The sequence below is a fragment of the Nicotiana tomentosiformis genome, chromosome 5, assembly GCF_000390325.3.
Source record: "Nicotiana tomentosiformis chromosome 5, ASM39032v3, whole genome shotgun sequence".
NCBI lineage: Eukaryota > Viridiplantae > Streptophyta > Magnoliopsida > Solanales > Solanaceae > Nicotiana > Nicotiana tomentosiformis.
The window spans coordinates 10880167-10908004 of record NC_090816.1 but is presented as its reverse complement, the minus strand read 5'-3'; the positions used below and the strand labels follow the sequence as shown (position 1 = coordinate 10908004).

The following is a 27838-nucleotide window of genomic DNA, read 5'->3' as shown; positions in this document are numbered from 1 at the left end:
TAGAACACACAACTTTCCTATTTATGATTTCTGAATTTATTATTCGAAATAGTATATATATTAATACCCACTCGGAAGAAAACGCATAACTTTATTCCTACTTTAGTGAAACTTGTGGTATTAGAATCCCACTTCCATTCTCAAAATTAAAACTAAAATAAAAGAGAAAAATGAAAGGCCTCCGCTCTTTCCCAGTTCCCACAAAAACTTGTAAATATTTATTTTGAAACAAAGAGAAAGAAAATCAACCAATAACTAATTAGCTACATGTAAAGACGAAAGAGGAATGGTCCTTTACATTGCGTCAATAGCCACTCTATGCCGTCGCGTGCCAAATAATCTCTTTTTTATTTATAACTCTATTTTGATGTTGTTACTATTTTAATTATTCTCATGGCTACCTCACTATCATTTCTTTTTTCAAATTTACTTTGAAATATATTTTCCTTTAACCCATCAAAAACAGTCTCTTTACTACAAGCGCTTTGTAAACATCATCCTCTCCTGACCCTATAAATTAATTAACTACATATTACTGATCTATATGCTCATTTAAGGGAAGATTTTCTATGTTTTTTTTTTTTTTTTTTTGCAATTATCACAATTTAAACTTTGATTATGGATAGAGGATCCGTCCATTCCACCGCAATCTTGATGATAAATAGTATCTTTCAAAATATAATTTCTAAGTGGAGACTATTGTCGAGGCACAACCTTGACCACACCTCCAACTTGACGCCAAATCCATTTTTTAAATCAATAAATTATTTCAGAGTTTCACAATAATCCTAATCCTCGTAATAATACACTCGGCAGCCATGTTAAAAGTCTTTAAAATACTTATAATCAGTAGAAACAAACAAAAGAGCTTTTTGAATTCTCCATTAATCTGCCATTTTTGACTTCCCCTCGGTTGTGAACGATAACACGGTGCGCACCCTTCGCCGGATTTTACACTGATTCACCATGCCGGAGCTGGTTCAAGCTACACAAGTCTACACGCCGAGAACTATACAGCTCTGGAAATCGCTACTGAATTGGCTAGCTTTCTTCTTCCAGATCTTTCTTCAGATCCTCAAAGGCAATAGCTCTCTTCTCTCTTCCTCTCCGCAGTTCAAGCCGCTGCCTGACGTTGAGCTGCTGGAGGAGGAGGAGGAGGAGGAGGCGCTGCCGCCGTCATCCGTCGCTCTCTCGACTCTGCAAATCACTACCGAAAGTGTTCCGATTAGTCTCCAAGAGGAACGTTCACAGAGGCTCACGGTAATGTCTCGTAATGAGCTTTGTAGGAGACGTTAATATTTACTGATATTGTTAACGTTATTGTTTAGCGGTAGAAATTGGATTTGAGTGTAGTGTTTTCCTTTGGATCGGTATCACTAAAGGCGAATATTATTTCCAGCATAAAACTCTTTTCTAGCATAAAATTCTGTAATATTGATGCAACAAACTCTGCATTATTAATACAACCTTTGGTTATTGCTTATACACGGTGGATATAGTGTACGGGTTCATTTGGACCTAGTAACTTTGGCTCGAACTGTATATTTGTGTTGATTCACTAGATAAGTAGAAAAATAGATTTCAAACCCACTAAACAAAATGGACTAACACTGTATCTTTGGCTCAAACTCCGTATATGTGTTGAGTAATTCACTAAATAAAACGAAATAATAGATTTCGAACGCAATAAATCAAATGGATGTATTTCAAACTCGAACCCATAAAGTTCAAATCTTGGATTTGCCTTTGACAAGTCTATACATTATAGTCTGATGTAAAACTCTGCTTAACTAATACTTCCATAAGTTATTAGTTTGTACGAGATAGAATGTGAAATAGTAATACATGTATCAGCAATACCAGGAGAAAACTAATTCTTGACTTTGGTATTGCAATCTCTGCATACTAATCCTTATGTTGCTAACGTCACATAACACACATAGTATTATTCACTACATAACAATTCATGTACTGTGAATTCTGTTTAACTTGTAGACGAACGAGACGACCTATATATTTTATGTTATCGTTGAACTGCTTATCGTTCAGATGAACATGACTAATAGTTTTTTGGTATACAGTTTGATGGCTAAGCATTAAGCTCTTTCATTGTTAATGAGAAATGATCAGATATCACTCTTGCTTGTATTGGTCACTCACGAGTGGATCAGAGTTATTGTTGTTAACAGTTGAACACTTATAAGGAATCTAGTAGGTTCGCACTTGAGCATTAACCTGTGTAATTAAATAGTCATGTTTGTGGCAGACTGCTAGTCAGCTGTGGAAGTGGTTAAATTGATGCTTAATAGGAAATAGGAGTTCTTGTAAAACTAGACTATTTTCGTAATTTTAGTTTCTTTTTCTGGCCTATTTTAGATTGGCCAAGGTGCATATAGATTCATTGGCAAACAGAAATTCATGGATAATGGTTGATATTTCTTTGCAAACTGCATTCGTGCTGTATTGTCCGGTTAATCCTACAAATGATGTATTAGAACATGTTAGCTTTTATATTATGAAGGAACTATAGCATCTAATTTATTAATTTTATGTTTGCTTTTTGAAGAGGCATAATGTGGGAGATACAAGCTAACCAACAGTGGCGTAAGCTGGTTTAGTTTTTCTTTTTCTTTTTGGTGTTTGCGTCAGCTTGCACACGCCTCGATTATTTCACCAGATGCCTGCTAATCCCACCAGTACAAGTACCGGGCAACTTTGATCACCAAGACTTAGGCAAGATTAGAAAGAAATCACCTAGTTTTTTTAGTCTCTGTGGGGATTTGAACCCCGGTCTTGCCTGGTTTCACCCACTTCAATGACCGCTAAGCCACACCCTTGGTTGCTGATGTAAGCTAGTTTAGTAGTGTGCAAAAGCATGTGCAGATTGGTACAGGAAGATCACAAGTCAACTTTGCAAATTTAGTATAAGCATATAACATGCGAAGTTAGCTTCCAATCTGAATAGTGAAGATATTTAAGGAAAACCAACTTGGTAAAAGGAGGAAGTTTTAAAGCAGGGCAACTATAACGAGGATGCAAAAGCTGAGATTGATGAAAGAGGCAGTTATAGTTCCTGAGAAGCATTAATTTGCCAGAAAGTATGTCAAAGGATAGGGAATGTTGTTATTTACAGCATGCATATTTTGTTAGTAAGGTGATTTCTAGTTTTGGTAGTGTCACAATATTCTTTTGGGTTTCTTCTCATCTCTTCTTTCTTTATTTCTTGGGAAGGTGGTGTAGTGGACAAGGTTATGCCGTTAGCACACCCTTAGCTTGCAAATGAGATCCCTAGGGGAAATGGCTTGACAAGCGAGTCGAAACACCATACGAGTCTGATGAGCTTTTTGTTAGTCTTTGATACATGCTTGAGTCAGCAAAGTGCTAATTTAGCAAGTTTGAATGGTGTTATATATGTGTGATGAGCACTTTATTGGTAATAACTAATAGGTAGTGCTCTTCCGACTACCTATCACTCCTTAGCTAGAATGTTTGTAGAACTGGATAACCAGTGCTTCCTGCTACAAGGATTAACTGCTGACTGTCAATGGTGTTGATCAATCTTTTAATAGATATTTTATTTAAAAGATTACCTTCTGTTTATGTTTTTCTTAAGTTCTTAGATGCTGGATGCAGGTGGTTCTTGACTTGGATGATACTTTAGTTTGTGCATATGAGACATCAAGTATGCCGACAATCATGCGTACCCAGGCAGCAGAGGCTGGGTTGAAGTGGTTTGAGCTCGAGTGCGTATCTTCGGACAAGGTAAACTTTCTAGTTCCTACTAGTTGATATAATATTCTGGCAAGTTTCTTGAAGAATTCTGCTCTAATTCCTCTCGGAGGTTTTAGGAATATGATGGCAAACCTAAGATCAACTATGTCACAGTTTTTGAACGTCCTGGACTACACGAGTTTTTAAAACAACTTAGCGAATTTGCTAATCTGGTCTTGTTTACTGCTGGACTTGAAGGTTAACTCATTACTTTCTGGTTGATTTAGTTATCTTCCTTTTCCATTGGCGTCTTCATCCAAAATTGTTGAATTTTTTGTTATGTGCATACAGGATATGCAAGACCCCTTGTTGACAAAATTGATCCTGAGAATTGGTTTAGCCATAGGCTTTATCGGCCTTCAACTATTAGCACGTAAGTATAGATACTGGCTTTGTCTTTTACTGTTTTTTGTCTTTTCCTTTCCCTGTTGAATAACCATGATTGAAATTCTTATCTGGCATCATTTGACATGTTGAATATGACGCTAATCTAATTTTTTTAGAGAAATATCAAAGAGTAAAGAAACACTATCTGAAAGTAAATGGCATAAAAGGAATAGAAATCTGATGCTATTAGAAGGAAAATTGGATAAGCAATATATCTTGTGTTGCCTTTCATCTTGATTAGTAAAAGCTATAGATCTACCTTATGGCATATCAATCTTTGAGACAACAGTTGTATTTTATATGCATATAGTGGTGCTAATTGGTGTTGAGCACTTGTTCCGAGCACTGGTCTTGAAAATGTTGTACATCCTATCTTTAATCACTAGCCAAACTTTATATGGTGGTTTCAAGTGTAAGAGTTGAAGAATTGTTACCTTTCTCAAAAAAGATAGTGTTAAGAGTGGAAAAAGTCTGATTGTTGGGGGAGGGAGGGAGAAGTGGAAGTCATGCTGCCTCATCAATGATAAATGCCATGAGCTCCATTTGAAGACATTCACTGTCCTTAGATTGCTAAAGCTGAAGGGATGAATTGATTGAAAGCTTATGCTGAACCTGCTTTTTGTTAGTCATAAAAACAACTGCTCCCTCAGTCCCAATTTATGTGATGGTGTTTGATTGGACATCAAGTTTAAGAAAGAAGGAAGACTTTTGAAGCTTGTGGTCTAAAATGAGCTATAGATATCTGTGTGGCTATCGATCATCTCATTAACTAAAATGGGCATTTTAAAGTTAAATTATTACTAAATATAGAAAGGTATCATTCTTTTCTAGACCAACTAAAAAGAAAAAAGTGTCACATAAATTGGAATGGAGGGTGTAATTACTTTATGCATGATCTCACAAAATTTGAATAATCTTTGTCAAAATAGACTTGTCTTTTTGTATCCTGTTTATCACATTGCAGAACAAATGTACCATCGAAAGAAATGATAAATTAATCAATGACGTAAATGACATGATAATAGGAGGGGTCCGAGGAGAAAAGGTATGAAAATAGTAGAGGCAGTGGCTTTATGGACTTAGCTTAAAAGCATTGCTGGAAGATCTTTTTTGCACTTGCTGATATCTATAGAGAATCTGTTGTGCATCTGTTTCATCTACTCCAATCCGTAGCAGGTGAAGGATTCATTCTGAATGACTTGGTACTGAGAATGATCAACTTTTACTTTCTAACTGATTATGAGGACATCCCCTAGCTGCTTTATTCATTTGTCCTGAAAAATCAGTGCAAAGTACTAGGATAGCTCTTCATCATTCTTCTTTTTTCGAAACATTAGCACAAACTACTACTAGTAGCTCGCAATAGCTTTAAGATTTCTTCGATCATGCTTTCATGAGATGAAGCAGACCAGATGATGGAAGTTACAGTTCGTTGCAGGTCTGAACATAGAGTAGGGAGTTTGTTTCTAGCAGAAGTTCTTAAGTGACACCGAGCACAGCCTTCTTGAAGAATCATTTTTTGAAATTCTGTCATGCTAACTAAGCTCTGTATGTTAATCCTGAATTGAGATCTTAGTGTGTCAGTTTAGGTACCTAGTCTTTTTATTTTAGTGCCTCAGCTCTATGAATCTGATCTTCAAGCATATGTTACTGATTGAAGATTATCTTTTCCTTTCCAACCCCCAGTTTCATATATTATATCTATGGAGTATGTATAATATTTAAGCAAATCTAATCCTTATTTTTTCTGAAGTATGACGGATTGACGACTGACGTGTTTCTAAATGTTTCCTTAATCCGTGTAACTTGTTTAAAGTGTGTGACCATCTCATCAGAAAGCTGAAACTGCCAGAGAGAACATACTTTTAGATACTTAATTATGTATTCAACACGCTCCCCCACTTATAGACCTGCTTTTGTTATGGTCCGAGCACGTAAATTCTTTTTGATAATGAGTGGTGGCGAGACTCGAACCCAAGACTTTGCCTGCTTTGATACCATGTAAAAATATAGAAGAAACTAAACTTGACTTGGTTAACAATGTATAAGAGATGCTTCTTATATGGACCCCAGGACTTTGGTCTTGTGGCAGGAGCGCAACTCGTGATGTGTGGGTTAGGCGCACGTCATGTGTTCGAAGTCTGCCACTAACAAAAGCCTGGTATTTAAGTAGAGAAGGGTTGAGGAGCGGCCCATCATCCACTGAGTTTCGAAATCGATCCTCGGAGATTTCTTTGCTATCAAAAATAATATTAAATGAAAAAAGGTGCTTCTTATACGAGAGTCTTAGGCTATATAATATGCTAAATGATCAATCCCCGTGTTGATAAGGTAAGTAAATATTTTATAATTAAATCCAAAATATCCTAACGTATGCTATAGAATATTCTATATGATTTTCCTTTTTAAATATTATGTGAATCTAGAAGTATATGAATGTAGACACATATTCACTTGATACTAAATATAGCTCATCTCTTGTGTTGGCTGGTTGCTTTTTTATTAGCATCCTTAGGTGCAGTAAGGATTCATACATAGTTGTTAACGGAGTAGAGCTACCAAATTCTGAGGACCTCTTTGTCAAAACTTTGTTAACCCGTGGTAGTCCAACTTTGGTACTCTCTGTCGTGTTATACATGGTGACTAGCTTATGAATGTTAGAAGCGGTAAGATCATAAATTGTGTAGGGCCTCACATTTGAAAGAAAACATTTGTTAAGTTAGACTTTCAAGTTCATGTCTCTATTTATGAAAATGTTTTATTGTCAATGCCACTAACTTGCTTCTATGGATTATGGTGTTTGTTTGAAGTTTTGACGTTCTTGAGTTTACAACATCAACTTTAGAGTTTTCAATGTGTTTGTTTGAGCTATATCTTGGAAAAAAATAGAGTACTTTTTTCTGAAGATTTCCATACTTCTCAAATTTGTCAAAAAATGTAAATCTCTAAAAGCTAGTTTTTGGGTTTTTGAAAGCTATAAAAATTGAGTTTGGAAATGTTGAATTTGCTCTGGCATGTTTGTATACGGGTGAAACCGGGCCCATGGGACGCCTCAGTTTCCGATGAAGTAAACGGAGCAAGAGACGTGACGGTAAGGGACCGGAATCGAGGCAAGGAGCCCCTCGAGCCGGGGTCCGGGCAAAACGCCTGCCCTCGGGAGTATCGGGGCCATGACTCCCAGGTTCGGTTCGAATCCCAAAGGCCTCGGAGAGCATTACCAGATAATCGAGCACGACCAACAAAAGGCTGTGATATCCGTGACCAGCCGAATGTCACGGCGTGAATCTCGACACGTATCGGCAGAAAACCGGTGATTAGTTAAACATAAGATTTTTACCTTTTATGAAATTGTACTTGGGATAAAACTCCCCTACTATATAAAGGGGGTCTGATTATTCATTAGACACACTTTAACACGCACATCAATGCAATATACTCTTATTTTCTCTGTTATTCAAAGTTGTTACTTTTGTTGATCAGTTCATCATTAACGTGAGCCCGGGATCGAAGACAAGCTTTTCATTAAGCTATTAGAGTCCGAGATCACTCCATTTGATTGGTTTAATACTTTATTACGTCCTTTATATGTTTAATCTAACGCTATTTATCATTTGTATTAAATTAACCCGCGTATCCTTAAAACCACTTACAAATTTAATTGTTATTCGTTTTTGAGGGTAAACGGTTTGGCGCCCACCGTGGGGCTAAGCATAATAGTGCCAATTTGATACATATTTTCATAACACAGTCTATTTTACACTTGTTCTTTGAGCTTTTAATTTCAGGTCAAAACTAAAAATGTCAAACTCCCAATCTGCCTATTTGAACGTGGATGCTAAGTCCGGCCACCATGGCGAGAACAACAACGAGGTACCCAGCCACAAGGTGCCCCCTACTAACCCCAACAGAGTCCCAGTTGCTGATCCGATCGATGCTAACTCACACGTGGCTATCGAAGCAAACTTGCCTACTGACCCCTCGCGGGGGAGCCCGGTCAATAGCCCAGAGTACACATGACGGCGAAGGTGATGGGATCAACTTGCGTGATCTTCAAAATGTTACAGGCTCAACAGGCAGCGATAGCCTAGTTGCAGAACCAAAGCCGCGCCCCCAGCAGAGCTGAGCCCGAATCATCCCGGGAAAATGCCCGTAGAAATGAACTGGCCACAGAAAGGTCGGGTGAAGCAGAACCCGAGACCCCAAGATAATAAAGATGCTTGAGGAACTGATAAAGCGGGTGAAATCAGGAGAAAAGAAAATCGAACCCAATGACAAAAAAATGGAGACCTATAACTCCAGGGTCGATCAAATCCCGGGAGCGCCACCAATACTGAAAGGCCTGGATTCCAAGAAATTTGTCCAAAAGCCTTTCCCTCCGAGCGCAGCTTCGCCGCCGATCCCAAAGAAGTTCCGTATGCCCGAAATTCCGAAGTATAATGGGATAACCGACCCAAACGAACATGTGACCTCTTATACGTGCGCCATCAAGGGAAACGACTTGGAAGATGATGAAATCGAATCCGTTCTGCTGAAAAGGTTCGGAGAGACCTTGTCGAAAGGAGCTATGATTTGGTATCACAACTTACCCTCTAATTCTATTGACTCGTTTGCTATGCTCGCATATGCCTTTGTAAAAGCGCACGTCGGGGCCATTTCGTATCGAGGTTTCAAATGAAACAGATGGATCTGCCTCTGGTCGCAGATTATTGGGATGTTCGGGCCTTCACCCAAGGACTCAATCACCGAAGCTCATTGGCTTCACAATAGTTGAAGCAAATCTGGTAGAATACCCGGCGGTAACTTGGGCCGACGTCCATAATCGATACCAATCAGAAATCAGGGTCGAAGACGATCAACTCGGGGCCCCTTCCGGGTTCGTTTATCCCGTCAGAGCTAGCGACAAATCCAAAAGAGACATTGATCGTGAACCAAGATCGAATAGAGACCGGTATCAACCATACAATGAAGATCGAAGGGGTAATGGGCCCTGGCGTAACACTGTGAAAGGTGAAAGAAGAAGCGACCGAAGTCATAATAATCGGGGACTCATGAGCAAAAGCGGTTTTGACAAACCCATCAGGTCTAAGGAAACACCAAGGTTATCGGAGTACAACTTCAACGTCGACGCTGCCGCCATCGTATCTACCATCAGACGCATCAAAGATACTAAGTGGCCTTGATCATTGCAATCCGATCCTGCACTAAGGTACCCAACCTAATGTGTAAATATTATGGCACTCACGGCCATATAACCGAAGACTGTCGACAAATGAGAGAGGAAGTAGCTCGGTTCAACATCGGACACCTCCGAGAGTTTCTGAGTGATCGAGCCAAAAATCACTTCAGGTTTAGGGACTCCAACAAGCAGATCGAGCAAGCGGAACCTCAGCACGTCATTAACATGATTATTGGTGGGGTTGACGACCCCAGGTGCCGATGTTAAACCGGACTAGAGATTATGTACCAGAGGGGACCGTATCTTTCAATGATGAGGACGCTGAAGGCATCGTACAACCACACAAAGATGCGCTAGTAATATATGTACTCATAAATAAATCTCGAGTTAAGCGTGCGTTGATTGATTCAGGTAGCTCTGCCAATATCATCAGATCGAGGGTCGTGGAACAGCTAGGTCTACAAGACCAAATTGTGCCTGCAGTCCGAGTTTTAAACGTATTTAACATGACATGTGAGACCACTAAAGGGGAGATAACCTTGCCGGAACCGTTCAGGAAACAAAGTTCTACGTGATCGAAGGAGATAAGAGATACAACGCTTTATTCGGGAGGCCATAGATTCACAACATGAGGGTAGTACCTTTGACACTACATCAGGCGTTGAAATTCCCTACACCGGGAGGAATCAAAACAGTTTACGGAGAGCAACCGGTCGTAAAAGAAATGTTCGCGGTCGATGAGGTGGTCCCGATATCCGCACTCTCGACATCGAAGAACCCGAGTTCGATCACCAAGGAAGAAACCAAATAGCAATCACCGACATCGGCCCCGATCGAACCAAAAAAGCAGGGAACGAGCGAGGATGACGATTAAAGAGTCCCCAGATCTTTCATAACCCCTGACGATTCCGATGCCACTAAGTCAACGGTTGAGGAGCTGGAGCAAGTCATATTGATCGAGCACCTGCCCGATCGGAAGGTATACCTGGGCACAGGGTTACTCCGGAGTTCAGGAAAAAACTCATTGAATTTCTTATAGCTAACATAGATTTTTTCGCTTGGTCCCATCTTGACATGACTGAGCTTAGATCCGAAGTTTCACTCGGTTAAACAGAAGAGGAGGCCTCAGTCCGAAGTCAAGCACGCATTCATCAAATACGAGGTATCCAGACTCCTTAAAATAGGTTCTATTCGGGAAGTTAAATACCCGGGCTGGTTAGCAAACATAGTGGTAGTACCTAAAAAGTGAAATAAATTAAGAATGTGTGTAGACTACAAACACTTGAACAAGGCATGCCCTAAGGACTCTTTTCCTTTGCCTAACATCGATCGCATGATCGATGCGACGGCCGGCCGCGACGGCCGGCCACGAGATACTCAGCTTTCTCGACGCCTATTCCTGGTACAACCAGATTCGGATTGATCCGGACGACCTGGAAAAGACTTCCTTCATCACTAAATACGGCACCTATTGTTATAATGTAATGCCATTCAGACTAAAAAACACTGGTGCCACTTACCAACGCCTAGTAAATCGGATGTTCGAAGAACAAATAGGAAAATCAATGGAGGTTTACATTGGAGACATGTTAGTTAAGTCCTTGCGAGCAGAGGACCATTTGAAACATTTACAGGAAACCTTCAACATACTGAAGAAATACAATATGAAGCTGAACCCGGAGAAATGTGCTTTCGGAGTCGGATCCGGGAAGTTCCTGGATTCATGGTGTCCAACCGGGGAATCGAGATCAATCCCGACAAGATCAAGGCCATAGAAGACATCACCGTGGCGGACAATGTCAAGGCCGTTCAAAGACTAATCGGGCGCATAGCCGCCTTGGGTCGATTCATTTCAAGGTCTTCCGATAAGAGCAATTAGTTCTTCTCGTTATTGAAGAGGAAGAATAACTTCTCGTGAACCCCGGAGTGCCAACAGGCTTTGGAAGAACTTAAACGATACCTTTCAAGTCCGCCTTTACTTCATACACCGAAGGCAGACGAGCAGCTGTACCTGTACTTAGCGGTATATGAGATAGCGTTAAGTGAAGTCTTAGTCTAGGAAGAAGAAGGTACGCAATTCCCTATATATTACGTTAGCAGGACTCTAGGCGAGGCCGAAACGAGGTATCCTCACCTGGAGAAATTGGCGCTCGCTTTGCTATGCGCCTCCAGGAAGTTAAGGCCATATTTTCAATGCCATCCCATATGTGTCGTGACCACTTACCCATTGAGGAACATAATGCACAAACCCGAGCTCTCGGGACGATTGGCCAAATGGGCCGTGGAAATTAGTAGGTACGATATTGAATATCGACCCCGAACCGTAATCAAATCTCAAATTTTGGCAGACTTCGTGGCCGATTTCACGCCGACCTTAATACCCGATGTCGAAAAGGAATTGTTGTTAACCTCGAGGACCTCCTCGGGGATTTGGACCCTTTTTACGGATGGTGCTTCGAACGCACAGGTAACGTAGCAACATGTACCCCGGGATCAAAACAGCGAAGCCGATCCTCTAGCCAACTTGGGGTCGACGGTTGATGACGATGAATTCAGCTCGAGAACGGTCGTACAACTCATGAAATCGGTAGTGGAAGAAGGCCACGCCGAGATAAACTCGACAAGCTTGACCTGGGACTGGAGAAACAAGTATATAGATTACCTGAATATCGGGAAGCTGCCCTCGGATCCTAAAAAATCGAGAGCTCTACGCTCGAAGGCAGCCAGGTTCAGCCTGTCTGAGTACAACACCCTGTTCAGAAGAATGTTCGATGGCCCACTCGCCATATGTCTGGGGACGGGAGACACCGAATACGTTTTGAGGGAAGTTCACGAAGGCACTTGCGGGAATCATTCGGGGGCCGAATAAACGATTCGTAAGATAATCAAAGCCGGCTATTACTGGATCGACATGGAAAAAGATGCGAAGGAGTTCGTACGGAAATGCGACGGCTGTCAGAGGCACGCACCGATGATCCATCAGCCCGGGGAGCTACTGCATTCGGTTTTGTCACCTTGGCCATTCATGAAGTGGGGAATGGACATTGTCGGTCTCTTGCCATGGGCACCCGGTAAGACTTAATTTATATTATTTATGACTGACTATTTTTCAAAATGGGTTGAAGCTCACGCATTTGAGAAAGTCAGAGAAAAAGAAGTCATTGATTTTATTTGGGACCACATAATATGTCGGTTCGGAATGCCGGCCGGGATCGTATGTGACAACGGGAAGCAGTTCATCGGCAATAAGATAAGCAAATTTTTTGAGGACCATAAGATCAAAAGGATCCTGTCAAAACCCTATCACCCTAGTGGGAACGGGCAGGCGGAGTTTACGAACAAGACTATACTCCAAAACCTTAAGAAGAGATTGATTGATGCTAAAGGAAAATGAAAGAAAATTTTGCCCGAAGTCCTGTGGGCATACCGTACGACCTCAAAGTCTAGTACCGGGGCCATCCCGTTTTCGTTGGTCTACGGTGTCGAAGCGCTAATACCGGTCGAGGTAGGAGAACCGAGTTTCAGATTCCGATATATGACCGAAGAATCAAATGGTGAGGTCATGAGCACGAGCCTGGAACTATTGGATGAGAGACGCGAGGCCGCCCTCGTTCGGTTGGCCGCCCAAAAATAAATGGATCGAAAGGTATTACAACCGGAGAGCCAACCTATGACACTTCAATATCGGGGACTTGGTGTTAAGAAAGGTGACACTGGACACCTGGAACCCGAACGAAGGGAAGCTGGGACATAATTGGGAAGATCCATATCGAATTATCGAGATTATGAAGAATGGCAGTGATATCCTGAAGATTCGAAGGTAGAAGCTTGGTCAAAAGTTAAAAATTGAACGAAGGAGGGGAGTATTTATAGAGGCATTGCGCCGTTTCACATCCAGGGATGGCCTGCCGATGGCTGACTCGCGTTTGAAGTCATAATGACGCGACTGACAGCACATTTCAGATTCTTTGTCGTTTCTGTCACGGCGTATTGAAGAAGGAATCGAAGTGCATATGTCGTTTCTCGTCGTTTCCCTAAACTTACTCTCCGAGAAACGAGGGGACTATCTATATACAGGTAAAACCGAGCCCATGGGACGCCTCGGTTTCCGATGAAGTAAACGGAGCAAGAGACGTGACGGTAAGGGACCGTAATCGAGGCAAGGAGCCCCTCGAGCCCGGGTCCAGGCAAAACGCCTGTCCTCGGGAGTATCGGAGCCATGACCCCTAGGTTCGGTTCGAATCCCAAAGGCTCCGGAGAGCATTACCAGATAATCAAGCACGACCAACAAAAGGCCGTGATATCCGTGACCAGCCGGATGTCACAGCGTGAATCTCGGCATGTATCGGCAGAAAATCGGTGATTAGTTAAACAAAAGATTTTTTACCTTTTATGTAATTGTACTTAGGGTAAAACTCCCCTACTATATAAAGAAGGTCTGATTATTCATTAGACACACTGTAACACATAAATCAAGGCAATATACACTTATTTTCTTTGTTATTCAAAGTTCTTATTTTTGTTGATCAGTTCATCGTTAACGTGAGCCCGGGATCGAAGGCAGGCGTTTCATTAAGCTATTACTGAGTCTGAGATCACTCTATTTGATTGGTTTAACAATTTATTATGTCCTTTATGTGTTTAATCTAGCGCTATTTATCATTTGTATTGAATTAACCCGCGTATCCTTAAAACCACTTACAAATTTAATTGTTATCCGTTTTTTAGGGTAAACAATGTTCATCCTTGTAAATGCCGCTTTCAATTGATGCCACCTATAACAGCTTAAATAGTTTAAAGCCACTGGTACCTGTTTTAAAAAATAGTTTAAACCACAGTTGTTTCTATTTAATATAATTACGGTAACTTTGACACCATATTCACATCACAGGGAATTCCGGGAACATGTGAAGGACCTGTCATCCATATCAAAGGATCTATGCCGGATTGTCATTGTTGATAACAACCCATTCAGTTTCTTGTTACAGCCTTTAAATGGGATTCCGTGCATTCCATTTTCTCCTGGACAACCCCATGACGAGCAGGTATAAGAGATGGAAATTTTTATACATAAAAGAGGGTAATTCCTCAAATTTTCGTTTCTTTGATGCAACGAGTTTTGACTTGGCTTTCATTTTCTACATTAGCTTTTGGAAGTAATCCTTCCACTTCTCAAGCATCTCTCTGAGCAGAAGGATGTAAGGCCTGTGCTCCACGAAAGGTTTCAAATGCCTGAATGGTTTCAAAACCATGGAATTCCCGCTTATCGATTTATGGATTGACAAATATATGATGATCTTGGCAAGTGAAATTGTTGCTATTCAGGGAGACACCTATACTCTTATATGTTGTACAAGGTTAGTACTTCTTCACCAGAAGAACGAATTTTTGTATAGCTTATTTGTGCAGAGCAGTAACCATCTACGAAGTCCCAACTTCCTCATGGCTCACTTGATGTTCTCCACTCTTCATTGCACACATAAGTATTACTGTGGAAATCTTTTAAATTCTCGTGTAACTTTGTTCATAGCATCCGATGTCGGAAGATATTTGATCACCTATAATTATACCTTCACCAAAATTTATGTATATATTTGATGCCTAGATACTCTTTTCAGTAATTAGAAGTGTTAATTTGTTTAACCAGTCTCATTTCATCTATAGCATTATTCTTTTTGTTGCCTTGCATCACAAATCAATGAATCATTGTTATGATTATTTAACTCCTGTAATCCACTGGTCTACAGTATTTTATCTGGCGATCCCTCGGGGCCCTAACACAACTAAAAGCGCGTTGATTCTTTCTTTAACTTTAATCAAGATTTATCTTAAGAAATCCAAAGGATTAAACGAAAGGATGGACAAGGCTATGGATATGTTTGAAGCTTTGGGCTTCTATATAATGAAGCTGGTTGAAGGCAAGCCATGTGTTCTTGAAGCTTGAGGTACAAACCAAATAAACACCTAATGCTTATTTATGAAAAAACACAATCAACATGCATTCTTTTATGTATTTGATGCTTATAACTTATTTTCTATCAGTTAAGCTAAGTGGTCTTTTAATAATAGCAATCTTCCATAAGATCGAGGATGAATATCTGTTAGTCCACACTCGTGAGTTTAGAAGGTAACAATGACCACAAAAAAGTGTGGAATCAACCAACAATAATTCAAGACTGCATAAGAAAGACTCATTGGAGACCTTGGCGGAGCCAGAATTTTCACCAAGAGGTGTAAAAATATAAAAAAATTTGATATGCCGAAAAGTTAAAGGGAGTCAACATATAGTAAATATACATAAAACAAAAAATATTATCTAGCAATATGGTGTAATTTTCTGGCGAAGTTGAATGTGGCTCCGCCACTGGTTGGAGATTGCATGTTACGTATCTATTGGTATGTATTTCTTCTTGGATTCACAATATCTTAAGTACTTCCTCTTTGAATTCACACTTAATATATATCGTCAGCGTTTACACTGAATTAAGTGTGTGTTGATCTTATCCTATTGTCAATTGTGGCGTCTTGGAAAATGAAAGAAGAAGAAACAACTTATAATTTAAGCGTTGTAACTAAAGGAGAAATTGTATTGGCCATGTTTGCAGAAAGAGTCATCAAAGATACAAAGTTCTAGGTAATAGACGAGGACATGGCCTACAATATAATCTTGGGAAGGCCATAGATTCATAATATGGATGTTGTCCCGTCCATGTTGCATCAAATTATCAAATTCCCTTCACAGTGAAAAATCCGACATACGCGGAGATCAGCAAGCTTCACGAAATATTAATTTGGTGGCGATTTCCAACACAACAGCCAACGATGCAGATACGAAATAGCAATTAAAGAATTCAGTTGAGGACACTTTTGTTCATACCTCAACTGAAAACACACAGATCCAGAGGAAGATGAGAACATTAAAACAATCACGGAGGAGCTCGAATCTATAATATTATTTGTCCATTGGCCATACAGAAAAGTTTACATCGGAGCAAATTTGAGCCAAGAGATGAAAGGTAAGTTAATTGAAAAGCATATTGCTTTGCTTGGTCGCATTCAAATATGACAGGTTTGGTGGTGACTCATAAGTAAATGGGGATCCATTACACCCACCTGTCAAGCAGAAGAAAAGGAAGCAAGGGGCCTTAAAAAATCAAGTAATCCAGGATGAGGTACAAAATGTTTGAAAATTGGTTCAATACGAGTGGTAAAGTACCCTGACTGGTTAGCTAATACTGTCGTGGTTCCAAAAAAGAATGGAAAATGGCGAGTCTGTGTTGATTATACTGATTTAAATAAATCTCGCCCTAAAGATTCATTCCCTTTGCCACACATAGATCAATTAATTGATTCTACCGCAGGTTATGAGCTTTTAAATTTTTTAGATGCATATTCTGGTTATAACCAGATAAAAATGGACCCTCTGGATGGGGAGAAAATTTCGTTTATCGTAGACAGGGGGACTTATTGCTACAAAGTCATGCCATTCAGTTTGAAAAATGTTGGAGCCACATATTAAAGATTGGTGACCAAAATGTTTCAGGAGCACATGGGAAAAACTATGGAAGTCTACGTAGATGATATGTTGGTCAAGTCAACACATGCAGGGGATCATTTACAGCATTTGTCTAAGACCTTTGAAATTCTCCGCAAGTACAACATGAAGTTAAATCCGGAAAAGTGCGCTTTTGGCGTGGCTTCATGTAAGTTTTTAGGTTTTCTTATTTCTAACAGGGGTATTGAAGTAAATGCCGCACAGATCAAAGCTATTGAGGAAATACCAGATATACTCACGAGCAATAAAGAAGTGCAAAGATTAACATGCAGAATAACAGCTCTAGGAAGGTTTATATCAAAGTCATTAGAAAAATGCTTTAAATTCTTCTCAGTACTGAAAAAGCAAAATTAGTTTGAGTGGACTGACGAGTGTCAACAAGCTCTGAAGGACTTAAAGACGTATCTATCAAATCCATCTTTGTTAGTAAAACCAAAAGACGGAGAGAGGTTGCAGATTTACCTTGCTGTATCAGAAGTAGCGGTAAGCGCGGCATTGGTACGTGAAGATAAAGATAAACAATCTCCAATTTATTATGTTAGTAAGTCTTTAGTAGACACTGAGATACGGTATCCTCACCTAGAAAAACTTGCTTTGTTTTAATTATGGCATCAAGAAAGTTATGACCTTACTTTCAACGTCATCCTATGTCTGTTATAACTGCTTTCCCACTAAGGAACATATTGCATAAACATGAACTATTAGGTAGGTTAGCTAAATGGGCAATAGAACTCAGTGAATATGATATTATATATCATCCTAGAACCGCTATAAAATCGCAGGTGTTAGCAGATTTTAGCCCGAACCTAGTTCCTGAAGCAGAAAAAGAGCTACAAATATATACCGGAGCTAATCCGGGGACTCATACCCTATTTACTAACGGTTCTTCAAATGTTAAAGGAGCAGGTTTGGGAATTATTTTAATTCCACCCTCGGGAGAAGTCATAAGACATGCAGTAAAATGTTACCCAATTACTAACAATGAGGCAGAGTATGAAGCTTTGATTGCAGGCCTGGAACTTGCATGAGAGCTTGGTATTGAACAAATTATTATCAAAAGTGACTCACAACTGGTAGTCAATAAAATGCAGGGGACTTACGTGGCAAGAAAGACACTAATGCAGCAATACCTCGAAAAGGTACGAGAATTGCTTAGACAATTTCAGACATGGAAAGCTGTGCAAAAACCTAAGGAGGAAAATGCAGAAGCAGACACGTTGGCAAATCTCCCGTCTATCGCTGATGCAACAAATGCAGAAAATGCTGTTGTGATATATTTGTTTCATTCAATACTCGGCCAAACCAAGAGTGAGGTAAATTTTAATAATTTAACTTGGGATTGGAGAGACGAATTTTTGAACCTTTTATATTATGATATTTTTCCTGAGGATAAGAAGAAATCCCAATTGTTACGGTTGAAAGCTGCACAATATTGCTTAATTCACGGAAATTTATATCGCAAAATATTTAGTGGACCTTTAGCACGATGCTTTGGACCATCACAAACGGAGTATGTAATGAGAGATGGAGTATGTAATGAGAGAAGTACATAGGGGCCATTGTGGCAATCATGCGAGGGGAGGATCATTGGTGAAGACATTAATAAGGGCAGGATATTATTGACCAAAAATGAAAGAAGCAGAAAACTTCGTAGCAAGGTGCGATAAATGCCAACGGTATACCAATAATATGCATCGACCGACGGAACTATTGCATTCAGTCATATCACCATGGCCTTTCATGAAATGAGGGATGGACATCGTAGGGCCTTTGCCTCAAGCTAAGGGAAGGTACAATTCTTGTTAGTTCCAACAGATTATTTCTCAAAATGGATAGAAGCAGGTGCCTTTAAACATGTGCGATAAAAGGAAGTTATGGATTTCATTTAGAGAAATATTATACGTCGATTTGGAGTCCCAAAGGAGATCGTCTGTGACAATGGCCCACAATTCATAGGTGCGAAAGTCACCGATTTCTTCTAAAGCTGGCAAATTAAATGAATCACTTCTGCACCTTACCACCCAGTGGCTAACGGGCAAGCTGAGTCGACAAATAAGGTTATCATAAACAAATTAAAAAAATGATTGGAAGAATCAAAAGGTAAATGGCAAGAAGTACTACCAGGTGAGCTATAGGCTTACCGAATAACGACGAAAACTAGTACGGGCGAGACCCCATTTTCACTTGTATACGGAACGAAAGCTTTAATTCTGGCGGAGATAGGTGAACCAAACACGAGGTACACACATACTACTGAAGCAACAAATGAGGAAGAGTTACGAGTAAATTTGGATTTGACAGAAGAAAGGAGGGAAGCAACATTAATTCGGATGGCAGCTCAAAAGCAAATGATTGAACGATACTATAACATGAAGGCTAACTTGAGGTACTTCAAGATTGGGGACTTCGTCCTCCAAAAGGTGTTCCGGTCAACAAAAACGACAAACGCAGGAAAGTTGAGTCCAAATTGGGAAGGCCCGCATAGGGTTAAAGGCATTGATGGAAAAAGGAGCATACGAGTTGGAAACCATGGGTGGCAAGGTGTTACCATCACATTGGAATGCGGTCCATTTGAAGAAGTATTACTTCTAAAAGAGGTTAATACCTACGGTCAGGTATCAAGCAAGTTCGATTTTATTTTGTTCATTTGAATTTTACTAACTATTTTAGATGATAGGCAAAAAGATGGCACGTACCAAATGATGATATTAGACCCGAAAGACACGCGAAATACTAAATTATTTCCGGTCTAAGTTACAACATTTCTGATGGCAAAAAGGTTATGCAGTCATCATATAAAAGATTATCTCCGAGTCCCGTATGTATTAGGGAAATGACCAAAAGTTAGGAGTTGATCCAGTGTTCGAGATCTCATGCTTCAATGCTCTAACACTAGGGGGACTATGCATATAGAAGGATACACAAGGAAAGAAGATATATACCAAGAGCATAGTTCAGCCAGAATCAAAACCTTGAAGAAACCCTTGAAGAAAATTCTTTTTTTCAAAGGAATTCAAACTCGCAAAAAGGATGCAGGATATTCCCTCGAGCTTCTAGCTTAAGGCCATAAATTTAGTCACGGGAAGATATACCCGAATTTATAAACCTGCAACAAAAATAGCAGTTATGAAAAAGTTGTATAAACTTATTTATTTGAAAGTTCAAAAAATAAAATAACCTCAAATTACTTCATATCTACTTATGTTTCATATCTTTGCACCAATATGAAAATGAGACGTCATCTTCATCAGTGTTGTTAATATAAAAGGGCCATCTTTTATAAAAACCCGTGCATATTAGAGTCACGGTTTACTAAAGCATTTTAAATGCAAGTATAATCTCAAAAAATAAATAAATCAAAGAGCAGAAAGTATAATATGCAGTAAAATCCAAAAGATATTTATATCATCAGCCAAAAAACAAGGGCGAAAAATCTTCCAAAAATTATCCAAAACACAAGAGAATTCCAACATAAACCAAAAATAAACTATTTCAAAAAAAGTCAAGAGGGGAAGAACTAAGGATCATTATCCATGGAAGAAGAAGGATTAACTTGAGAAGATGAGGGTTGAACATCAGCTTCACCAGGAGTAAGTCCATCACCATCACCCTTGGAACCTTCGTCCTCGGGTGTAGAGAAGCTTTGACGCTGCTGAGTCTGTTCAATCGTCTCTTTAACCTTTGCAATCTCAGCATTAAGGTCAAAACCCTCCTGGATAGCTTGAGTTAGAGTCTCGAAGCGAGTGTTCAAAAAAGCCCAGCTAACATCAAGTGTTGACTTGTCTTCAATGGTTTCGTAATCCTTCTCCCACTGCTCAATCTCAGCTTTCAAATATTCTTTTTCTGCTTCTAAGGCTTCATAAGCCGACTTCAAAGGAGTAAGAGAACTCTCAAGGAACTGAACCTTGTCTGTAGAGGCGTAGAGGTCTTCTTGAGCCTGGGTAAGCATCTGTACCAGATCACCCGCGTACATCTCTTTCTGATTAAGGAGCTCTTTCAAACTCCTTATCTCTTCAGTTGCCTTGGAATGTTGTTCAGCAAAGGAGGATTCCAATTTGTCCTTGTCTTTCTCAACTTCATTTGAAGAAGCTTTTAAAACCTCCTGTTCATCGGCGATCATCCTCAGTTGTTGTTCCAAAGCTCCTTTCTCCTCAGCAAACGTCTTTCTCCAGTTGAAGGCCTTCAAATTGTTCTTTCCAATTATCAGCCTCGATGCGCAACTCAATCACCTGCTAATCTGTCCAAGAAATCCTTCTCATAAGCTCCGTACTTGTCAAATTGATCTACATAAAGTCAAAAGAAGAGGAGTTATGAATGAGAAGATAAGGAAAGGAAAATAAGTAAAGATATACCTTAAGGGAAGAGTGAATGATGTCATTCATCAAGGTCAAAGAACTGTGACCCTCTAGCTTTTTTTCTTTCCACAGGTCCTAGCAATGGTTTTAGCGACACAACAACTTGACTAGATTTTTTCAATAAATTTCCACTATCGGGTACTTCAATCAAAACTTTTTTCATACCCCGCCTGCTGCTAGAAGGCTCAACTTCTTGACGAGGGGCAACAGCGGGGGTAACCACTGGGGTAACTATAGGCAAAGAAATCGGGGGATTAACAATAGGTGTAACTGACGACATTGGAAGAGAGGCAAGTGGCAGCTCTTGAGAAACATGCCCGAATTCTTCTTTACCCTCAAAGCCATGAGCAAATAACCTTTCAACAGGACTTGATGGAGGGTTGTCAAAGTTACCAACATCATCATAAGAGATATACAAAGGGACATTCTCTAGCTTATCGACGAGACTAAAAGGAATTGAACTTGAAGGGGGATGTTGAGAGACATGGGTTTCATCATCCGAAACCATGCGCCTTCTGACACGCGGTTTCCTCACCCAGGAACTTTCTTCGGTATCCTCTTCATCTTCAGACCTACGGGCTTCAACAGTTTTCCTCTTGGAGGAAGATACGCTCAAAATCTGCTCTTGTGCAGAGCTTACAGAAAGCCTCACTGAGGGAACATATGCGGGGCTGATGCCGCGAATGGCAAACCCTAATAAAAAAGGGAAAAAAGTTATGTACATTAAAAGAAAGGAACAAGCAAAGAGGAAGGAAACCATGGGAATAAAAAGGTATCGTGAGTCTTCACTTTCCATCCGAATTTTTATGAAAGAAATTTTTGAGATCTTTTATCCATGGGAGCAACAATCATTATTTTTTCTACCCAAGCACAAAAATCAGGATTTTCTTCAAAAACTTCCCTGGTTGCTGAAAAAATGAATATACGTTCATGTAAAGAAACTCAAGCATCAAAGAAAGTAAAAGAAAAAAAAAACACTTACGTTCAAGTTCCATATTTTCAAGAAAAGGAATGTATTCATCACTCACTAATCCACGAGCGGGGGCAACGAAAAATCGGGCATACCAGTCACGGCCAAGGTCATCCTCGGGGCTGACTAAAACCCTTTTACTTCTAGCCACGAGAGAAAAGACACCTTTACGAAACAATTTTGGAGAATAAAGGTGAAGCAAGTAGCGAAGGCAAGCAACTTCCCTCTGCACGATGGGACCGATTTGACCGAGGCAAACACTGAAATAGAGACAGAACTCAATAATCACTAGGTCAATGGGAGGTTTAAACCCTAAAGTGAAAGGATAAGTGTAAACAATAGAAAAGCCAGTATGGTAAGAAGTGATTATTTGATTGGCACTAGGAATCAAAACTAGAAAATCTGGTTTCCAATGGCATTCACGTCGAACTAAAGAAAGAAGTCCTGGAGTGATTAGACTTGGGTAATGTTCAGCAGGGTTAAGAGATGCTATAGAAGAAACTCGCTTTTTCATAGTTTCGCGGTCTGATACGAAAGAAAACTCTTAAGGGACAATTTCAGAAACTGTAGGCTAACGTTTGGGTTCGTTCTGATCCCTTCCCTTAGAAGAAGATCTATGGGTCAATAGAGCTTTTTCCCTAGAAGAAGATGGCTTGATAGTACTACTTTGGGAAGTAGAACTACGAGTAGATAATGAACCTAGACTACAGAGTCTGCCACCTCTCCTACTCCTAGTAGGTGCAGTCGAAGGAGTAAGTTCATCAACAATCACCACTTTACAAGGGTCTGGTGTTGAAGAAGACATCTTTAACAAAGGAAAATACAGAAAAAAGATGAAGAAATACGAGGAAAGGTTAGGGAGATGAATGCAAAGAAGAAGTAAGAGATTTTCAAAAATCAAGCTTGCCGAAGTATTTATAAGGAAAACCAACCGCCATCAGGGTTGATCATAATAGAATGTCATCATGGAACCGTCAGTAACGACCCGACCGGTTGTTTTGAGTATCATAGCCCCGTTCCACAATTTACTGCTCAATTTATGCCTTACAGTTGATTTATGACTTATCAGGTTAGTTGGTTCGGGTCCGGAAGGATTTCGGAGTGAAATGAGACACTTAGTCTCATAATTAAAAGCTTAAGTTGGAAAAGTCGATCGGATGTCGAGTATGTGTAAACGACCTCGGATTCGAATCTTGATGATTCCAATAGATCCGTATGGTGATTTTGGACTTAGGAGCGTGCCCGAAAAATTATTTGGAGGTCCGTAGTAAAATTAGGCTTGAAATGGCGAAAGTCGAATTTTTGGGAAGTTTGACCGGGGAGGGGGGGGATTGACTTTTTGATATCGGGGTCGAAATCTCATTATGAAAATTTAAGAGGTCCGTTATGTCATTTATGACTTGTGCGTAAAATTTGAGGTAAATCGGACGTGATTTGATAGGTTCCGGAGTCGTTTGTAGAAATTAGAAATTTCAAAGTTCATTAGGCTTGAATTGGGGTGTAATTCATGGTTTTAGCGTTGTTTGAGGTGATTTCAGGGTTCGACTAAGTCCGTATGATGTTTTAGGACTTGTTGATATATTTGGTTGAGGTCTCGAGGGACTCGGGTGAGTTTTGGATGGTTAACGGATCAAAAATTTGGACTTGAACAACTGCTGGAATTTTCTAATATCTACTGATGTTTTCCTTCTACGCGATCGCGTGAATGCGTCTGCGATCGCGTAGGCTTATTTGGTCAGTGGGGATTTTTGTTCTACGTGATTGTGTGGGGATATCTGTGATCACGTAGAACAAAAACCCCCACTGACCAACTAAGCCCCCACGTTAATGAGAGGCAGTGGCATTGTGTGCTTCACGATCGCGTAGCTCTGGGATTTTGTGACTCGCGAACGCGTGAAGAAGGTTGCATTCGCGTAGAGTAAGTGGAGCGAAAATAGAAGTCACGCGTTTTGTGCTTCGCGATCGCGTGGACGAGTCAACGATCGCGTAGGTCTGTGATGTTGTGCTTCGCGATCGCGTGGGAAAGTCCGCGATCGCGTAGAGTAAAATCTGGGCGATGGAAAAATTGTTCTTCGCGATCGTGTGGGAATGTTCGCGATCGCGTAGAGCATATGTCTGGGCAGAGAGTTTTAAGTTCTATAAATGGGACTTAGTCCCATTTTCAGTTTTTGACGGATTTGAGCTCGGGAAGAGGCGATTTTCGGGAGCTTCTCAAGGAAAACAACGAGGTAAGTGTTCTTAACTCAATATTGGTTCAATTACCCGAATCCATGGTTGTTTTTATCATTTAATTGGTGAATTAAGTTGGAAAAGTTTGAAAACCCTCTTAGTTTAAATTGAAGATTTGAGGGTTGAGTTGGGGTCGGATTTTGATAAAATTGGTATGGTTAGACTAGTGGTTGAATGAGCTTCCGGATTTTGTAACTTTTGTCGAGTTCCGAGACGTGGGCCCCACAAGCGATTTTTGTGCTAAAATTCGGATTTTTATGTAAAATTTGTATTTTTTATGGAATTAATTCCTATAAATTTTATTGACTGAAACGAATTATTTGTTACTAGATTCGAGGCATTCGGAGGCCGATTTGCGAGCAAAGGCATAACAGAGTAAAGAATTTCACGCTTTGAGGTAAGTAACAATTTTAAATCTGGTCCTGAGGGTATGAAACCACGGAAGTTTGTGTCATGTGATTATTTTGGAAGTGACGCACATGCTAGGTGACGAACGTGTGAGCGTGCACCGAGGGGATTGTGACCTGGTCCGTCCCGTGAAACTGCAAAGTTGAATAATTTATTGTTAGCTATATGCTCTCTATGTGTTGAAGAAATTTGACTATAAATCATGTTAGAAATCATGCTTAGGCTATGTGATAGTACTGTTGGAACCCACCGAGGTCACGTACTTGTTGAATTATTTGCTAATTGTTGTCTTGTACTAAATCATGATTTTGCTTGCGTATTATACCTCAGTCTTTTCTGGATATTTGTTGATACACTATGTTATCTTTGTTTGGGTTGATCTTTGTGATTTCTGAGAGCCCGAGAGACTAGAGAGGTTGAAAACTGAGTAAGGCTGAGGGCCTGTCAGTGAGGTAAGGATATTATGGCACGTGAGTTGTCCGTGCAGGATATTATAGCACGTGAGTTGTCCGTGCATATTATGCGCTTGGGTGTAGGAGCTCCTCCGGAGTCTGTACACCCCCAGTGAGCGCGGGTACCTATTGAGTATGAGTGCTGAGGGCTGAGAGCCGAGTGATGAGTTGAGTGACTGTTGCCTGAGAGGCTGTACTTGCTTTGCATTTGTTGTTGCACTTGATTGCTATATGTCATTGTTGTGAAATCTCTGAAAGATTTTATATCCGGATTACATGAACTTGAACTGTATAAAATTAATTTGACTTAAACTGCCGGTTTTGAAAGCATGTCTATTCTTTGCGGGAATTACTAAAAGTGAACTATAACTGTGTAGCTCGTCATTATCTTCAGTTCCTTAGTTATTATTGTTACTTACTGAGTTGGTTGTACTCATACTACACCCTGCACTTCGTGTGCAGATCCAGGTGATCCCGGATACAGTGGGTGTTGATCCTTTCACACAGTCGATTTTTCGGAGATTCAGAGGTAGCTGCCATGTTTCGCAGACCCTGTCTCTCATTCCCTATTTTTTTATGTATTGCATTTGGTCTCAGTTTATTATAGACCGTATTTTCCAGACTTGTAATATATAAATGCTCATGTACTCGGTGACACCGGGTTTTGAAAGTGGTTGTATCGGTATTTGTAGGATTTGTGGATTTTATTTAAATATTATATTTTCAAACTTAAAAGAAATTGTGGTTTACTGAGATTTTCGGTTTGCCTAGTTTCGAGATAGGTGCCATCACGACAGGTTAGAATTTGGGCCGTGACAAGTTGGTATCAGAGCTTTAGGTGACATAGGTCTCACGAGTCATGAGCAGGTTTAGTAGAGTCTTGCAGATCGGTACGGACACGTATGTACTTATCTTCGGGAGGCTGCCGAACCCTTAGGAAAAATTTCACTTTCTTGTATTCTATCGTGCGAAATTGATTCAGCTTGAAATATAACTCTTTGAATTCCTTCCACACATTCGTATGCGCACACGGGCGCTCGGTATCAGTTGTGCATCGCCGGCTTGTTATTCCACGAATGAGGTTCGAAATGTGTATTCTGTGTTTTGGTGATGGGCTAGTATGGATGATTTGAGGTCAAGATTAGACCGCAACTTAGGCCCGGTAGTTTCAATTGTGTGAACTTGTACAATTGGACTCATATGTCTGGTGGTAGTGTCCCTATGAGTGAAATTTGTAGCTCGATAAATGGATGGGTGACCGTATGATGATTTTATTGTGACCGCAGGAAGTATTCAGATGGCAGGGATGTAAAAAGGGACTATTGGGTATTTGATTTCTGTCTCGATTTGACATAGAGTCTCGAGTTATGAATGTGTTGAAGAATCTTTTATGTGGTGTAATTTTGGAATAAATTGAATTTTCGTGTCTTGTTGATGAGTTCAAACTCATGAATGTTAAGCGATTACGTAGGAGTTGTGGCAGTAAAAAGGGTATAGAAATATGCCAGTTTGAGGCTAAACATGCGGGTTATCACCTGCGGAATAGACTACAAATGTGCGATCTTTATAATGTTATGTGGAGAATCTTCTTTTCTACCAGTAGGGTAGATGTATTGGTATTTGAATTTGAATTGGTCAAGAAAGTTGACATGACCGTCACGATAATGAAGGCAAGCTTAGTAGACGATTTGAGGTACCATATAGGTTGTGATGCACGAGCTTGGGAAGAATGTAGTTAAATCTCACTACGGTGTTATGGCAGTAATTGATTATGGGTATTGTGAATTATTGAATATCTTGATATATGGCTTTGAGCCAAGTGGGGGAGCCTACTATTAACAATGCGATTTCATGGTTATAGGTTAAATTAAGTTTTGGTCGAAGACATACTTGTGGAGCAGTTATGACTACAGAGGCTGAGATCGAGGATGACTCGAGTAAGGAAATTTCCCGAATACGGGATATAATGCACTTACAAAAATATGGAATGAGTGAGTTGTTATTTGTGAAAGAGGTAGTGCGCACGAAGTATGAATTTGATTGGTCGTGTTAAGGCAAGGTTACTTCTTTGAGTGTTGATTGTGCTAAAGGAGCACATGTCTTTCGGCACGTTTGGGCGGAGCAAATTATATTTGAGCAAAGTGGATGACTCTTGAGAGGGTTCTATTGGATTCAAAATGTATATGTGGCAATTGATTGTATATCACTAGAATCGATCACTTACATTGGATGGTATCAGGACGTGCAGTAATTCTGTTTGACTATGGATTCTACATTTCAGTATAAGAAAGGGAAGAGGAACAATTTTAATTTGCATAAGTTATTTTCAGAATGAGTGTTACGGTTGGAGTATCTATGAAGGTGATTAAGAAGAATACAATGGGTTATGGGCCTTAAGGCGGTGTAGTTTTATGTTAGGATGTCTTGTAGCGAGCTTTGGGTAAAGTAGTAGTGTTTTGATAAGGAGAAATGGTAACTTAGGATAATCCAGAAGAAACTCGGAGAAAATAGGACAAATGGGTAACATGATGGATC

General features: G+C 40.0%; 1 protein-coding gene and 1 long non-coding RNA gene across 2 annotated transcripts; both read left to right on the top strand.

Moving 5' to 3' along the window:
• The first annotated feature begins 692 nt into the window (after positions 1-692).
• Positions 693-14977, top strand: LOC104114298 (uncharacterized). The gene is made up of 6 exons (XM_009624704.4): positions 693-1260; positions 3634-3762; positions 3849-3969; positions 4063-4144; positions 14226-14379; positions 14482-14977. Exons 1-6 carry the CDS (start codon positions 967-969, stop codon positions 14614-14616), a joined length of 915 nt encoding a protein of 304 aa, XP_009622999.2. The 5' UTR covers positions 693-966; the 3' UTR covers positions 14617-14977.
• Positions 14978-15291: 314 nt separating this feature from the next.
• Positions 15292-26065, top strand: LOC138910776 (uncharacterized). Its single transcript, XR_011415912.1, has 3 exons — positions 15292-18202; positions 24774-24840; positions 25766-26065. It is a non-coding gene; the product is annotated as an uncharacterized lncRNA (long non-coding RNA).
• Positions 26066-27838: the final 1773 nt, after the last annotated feature.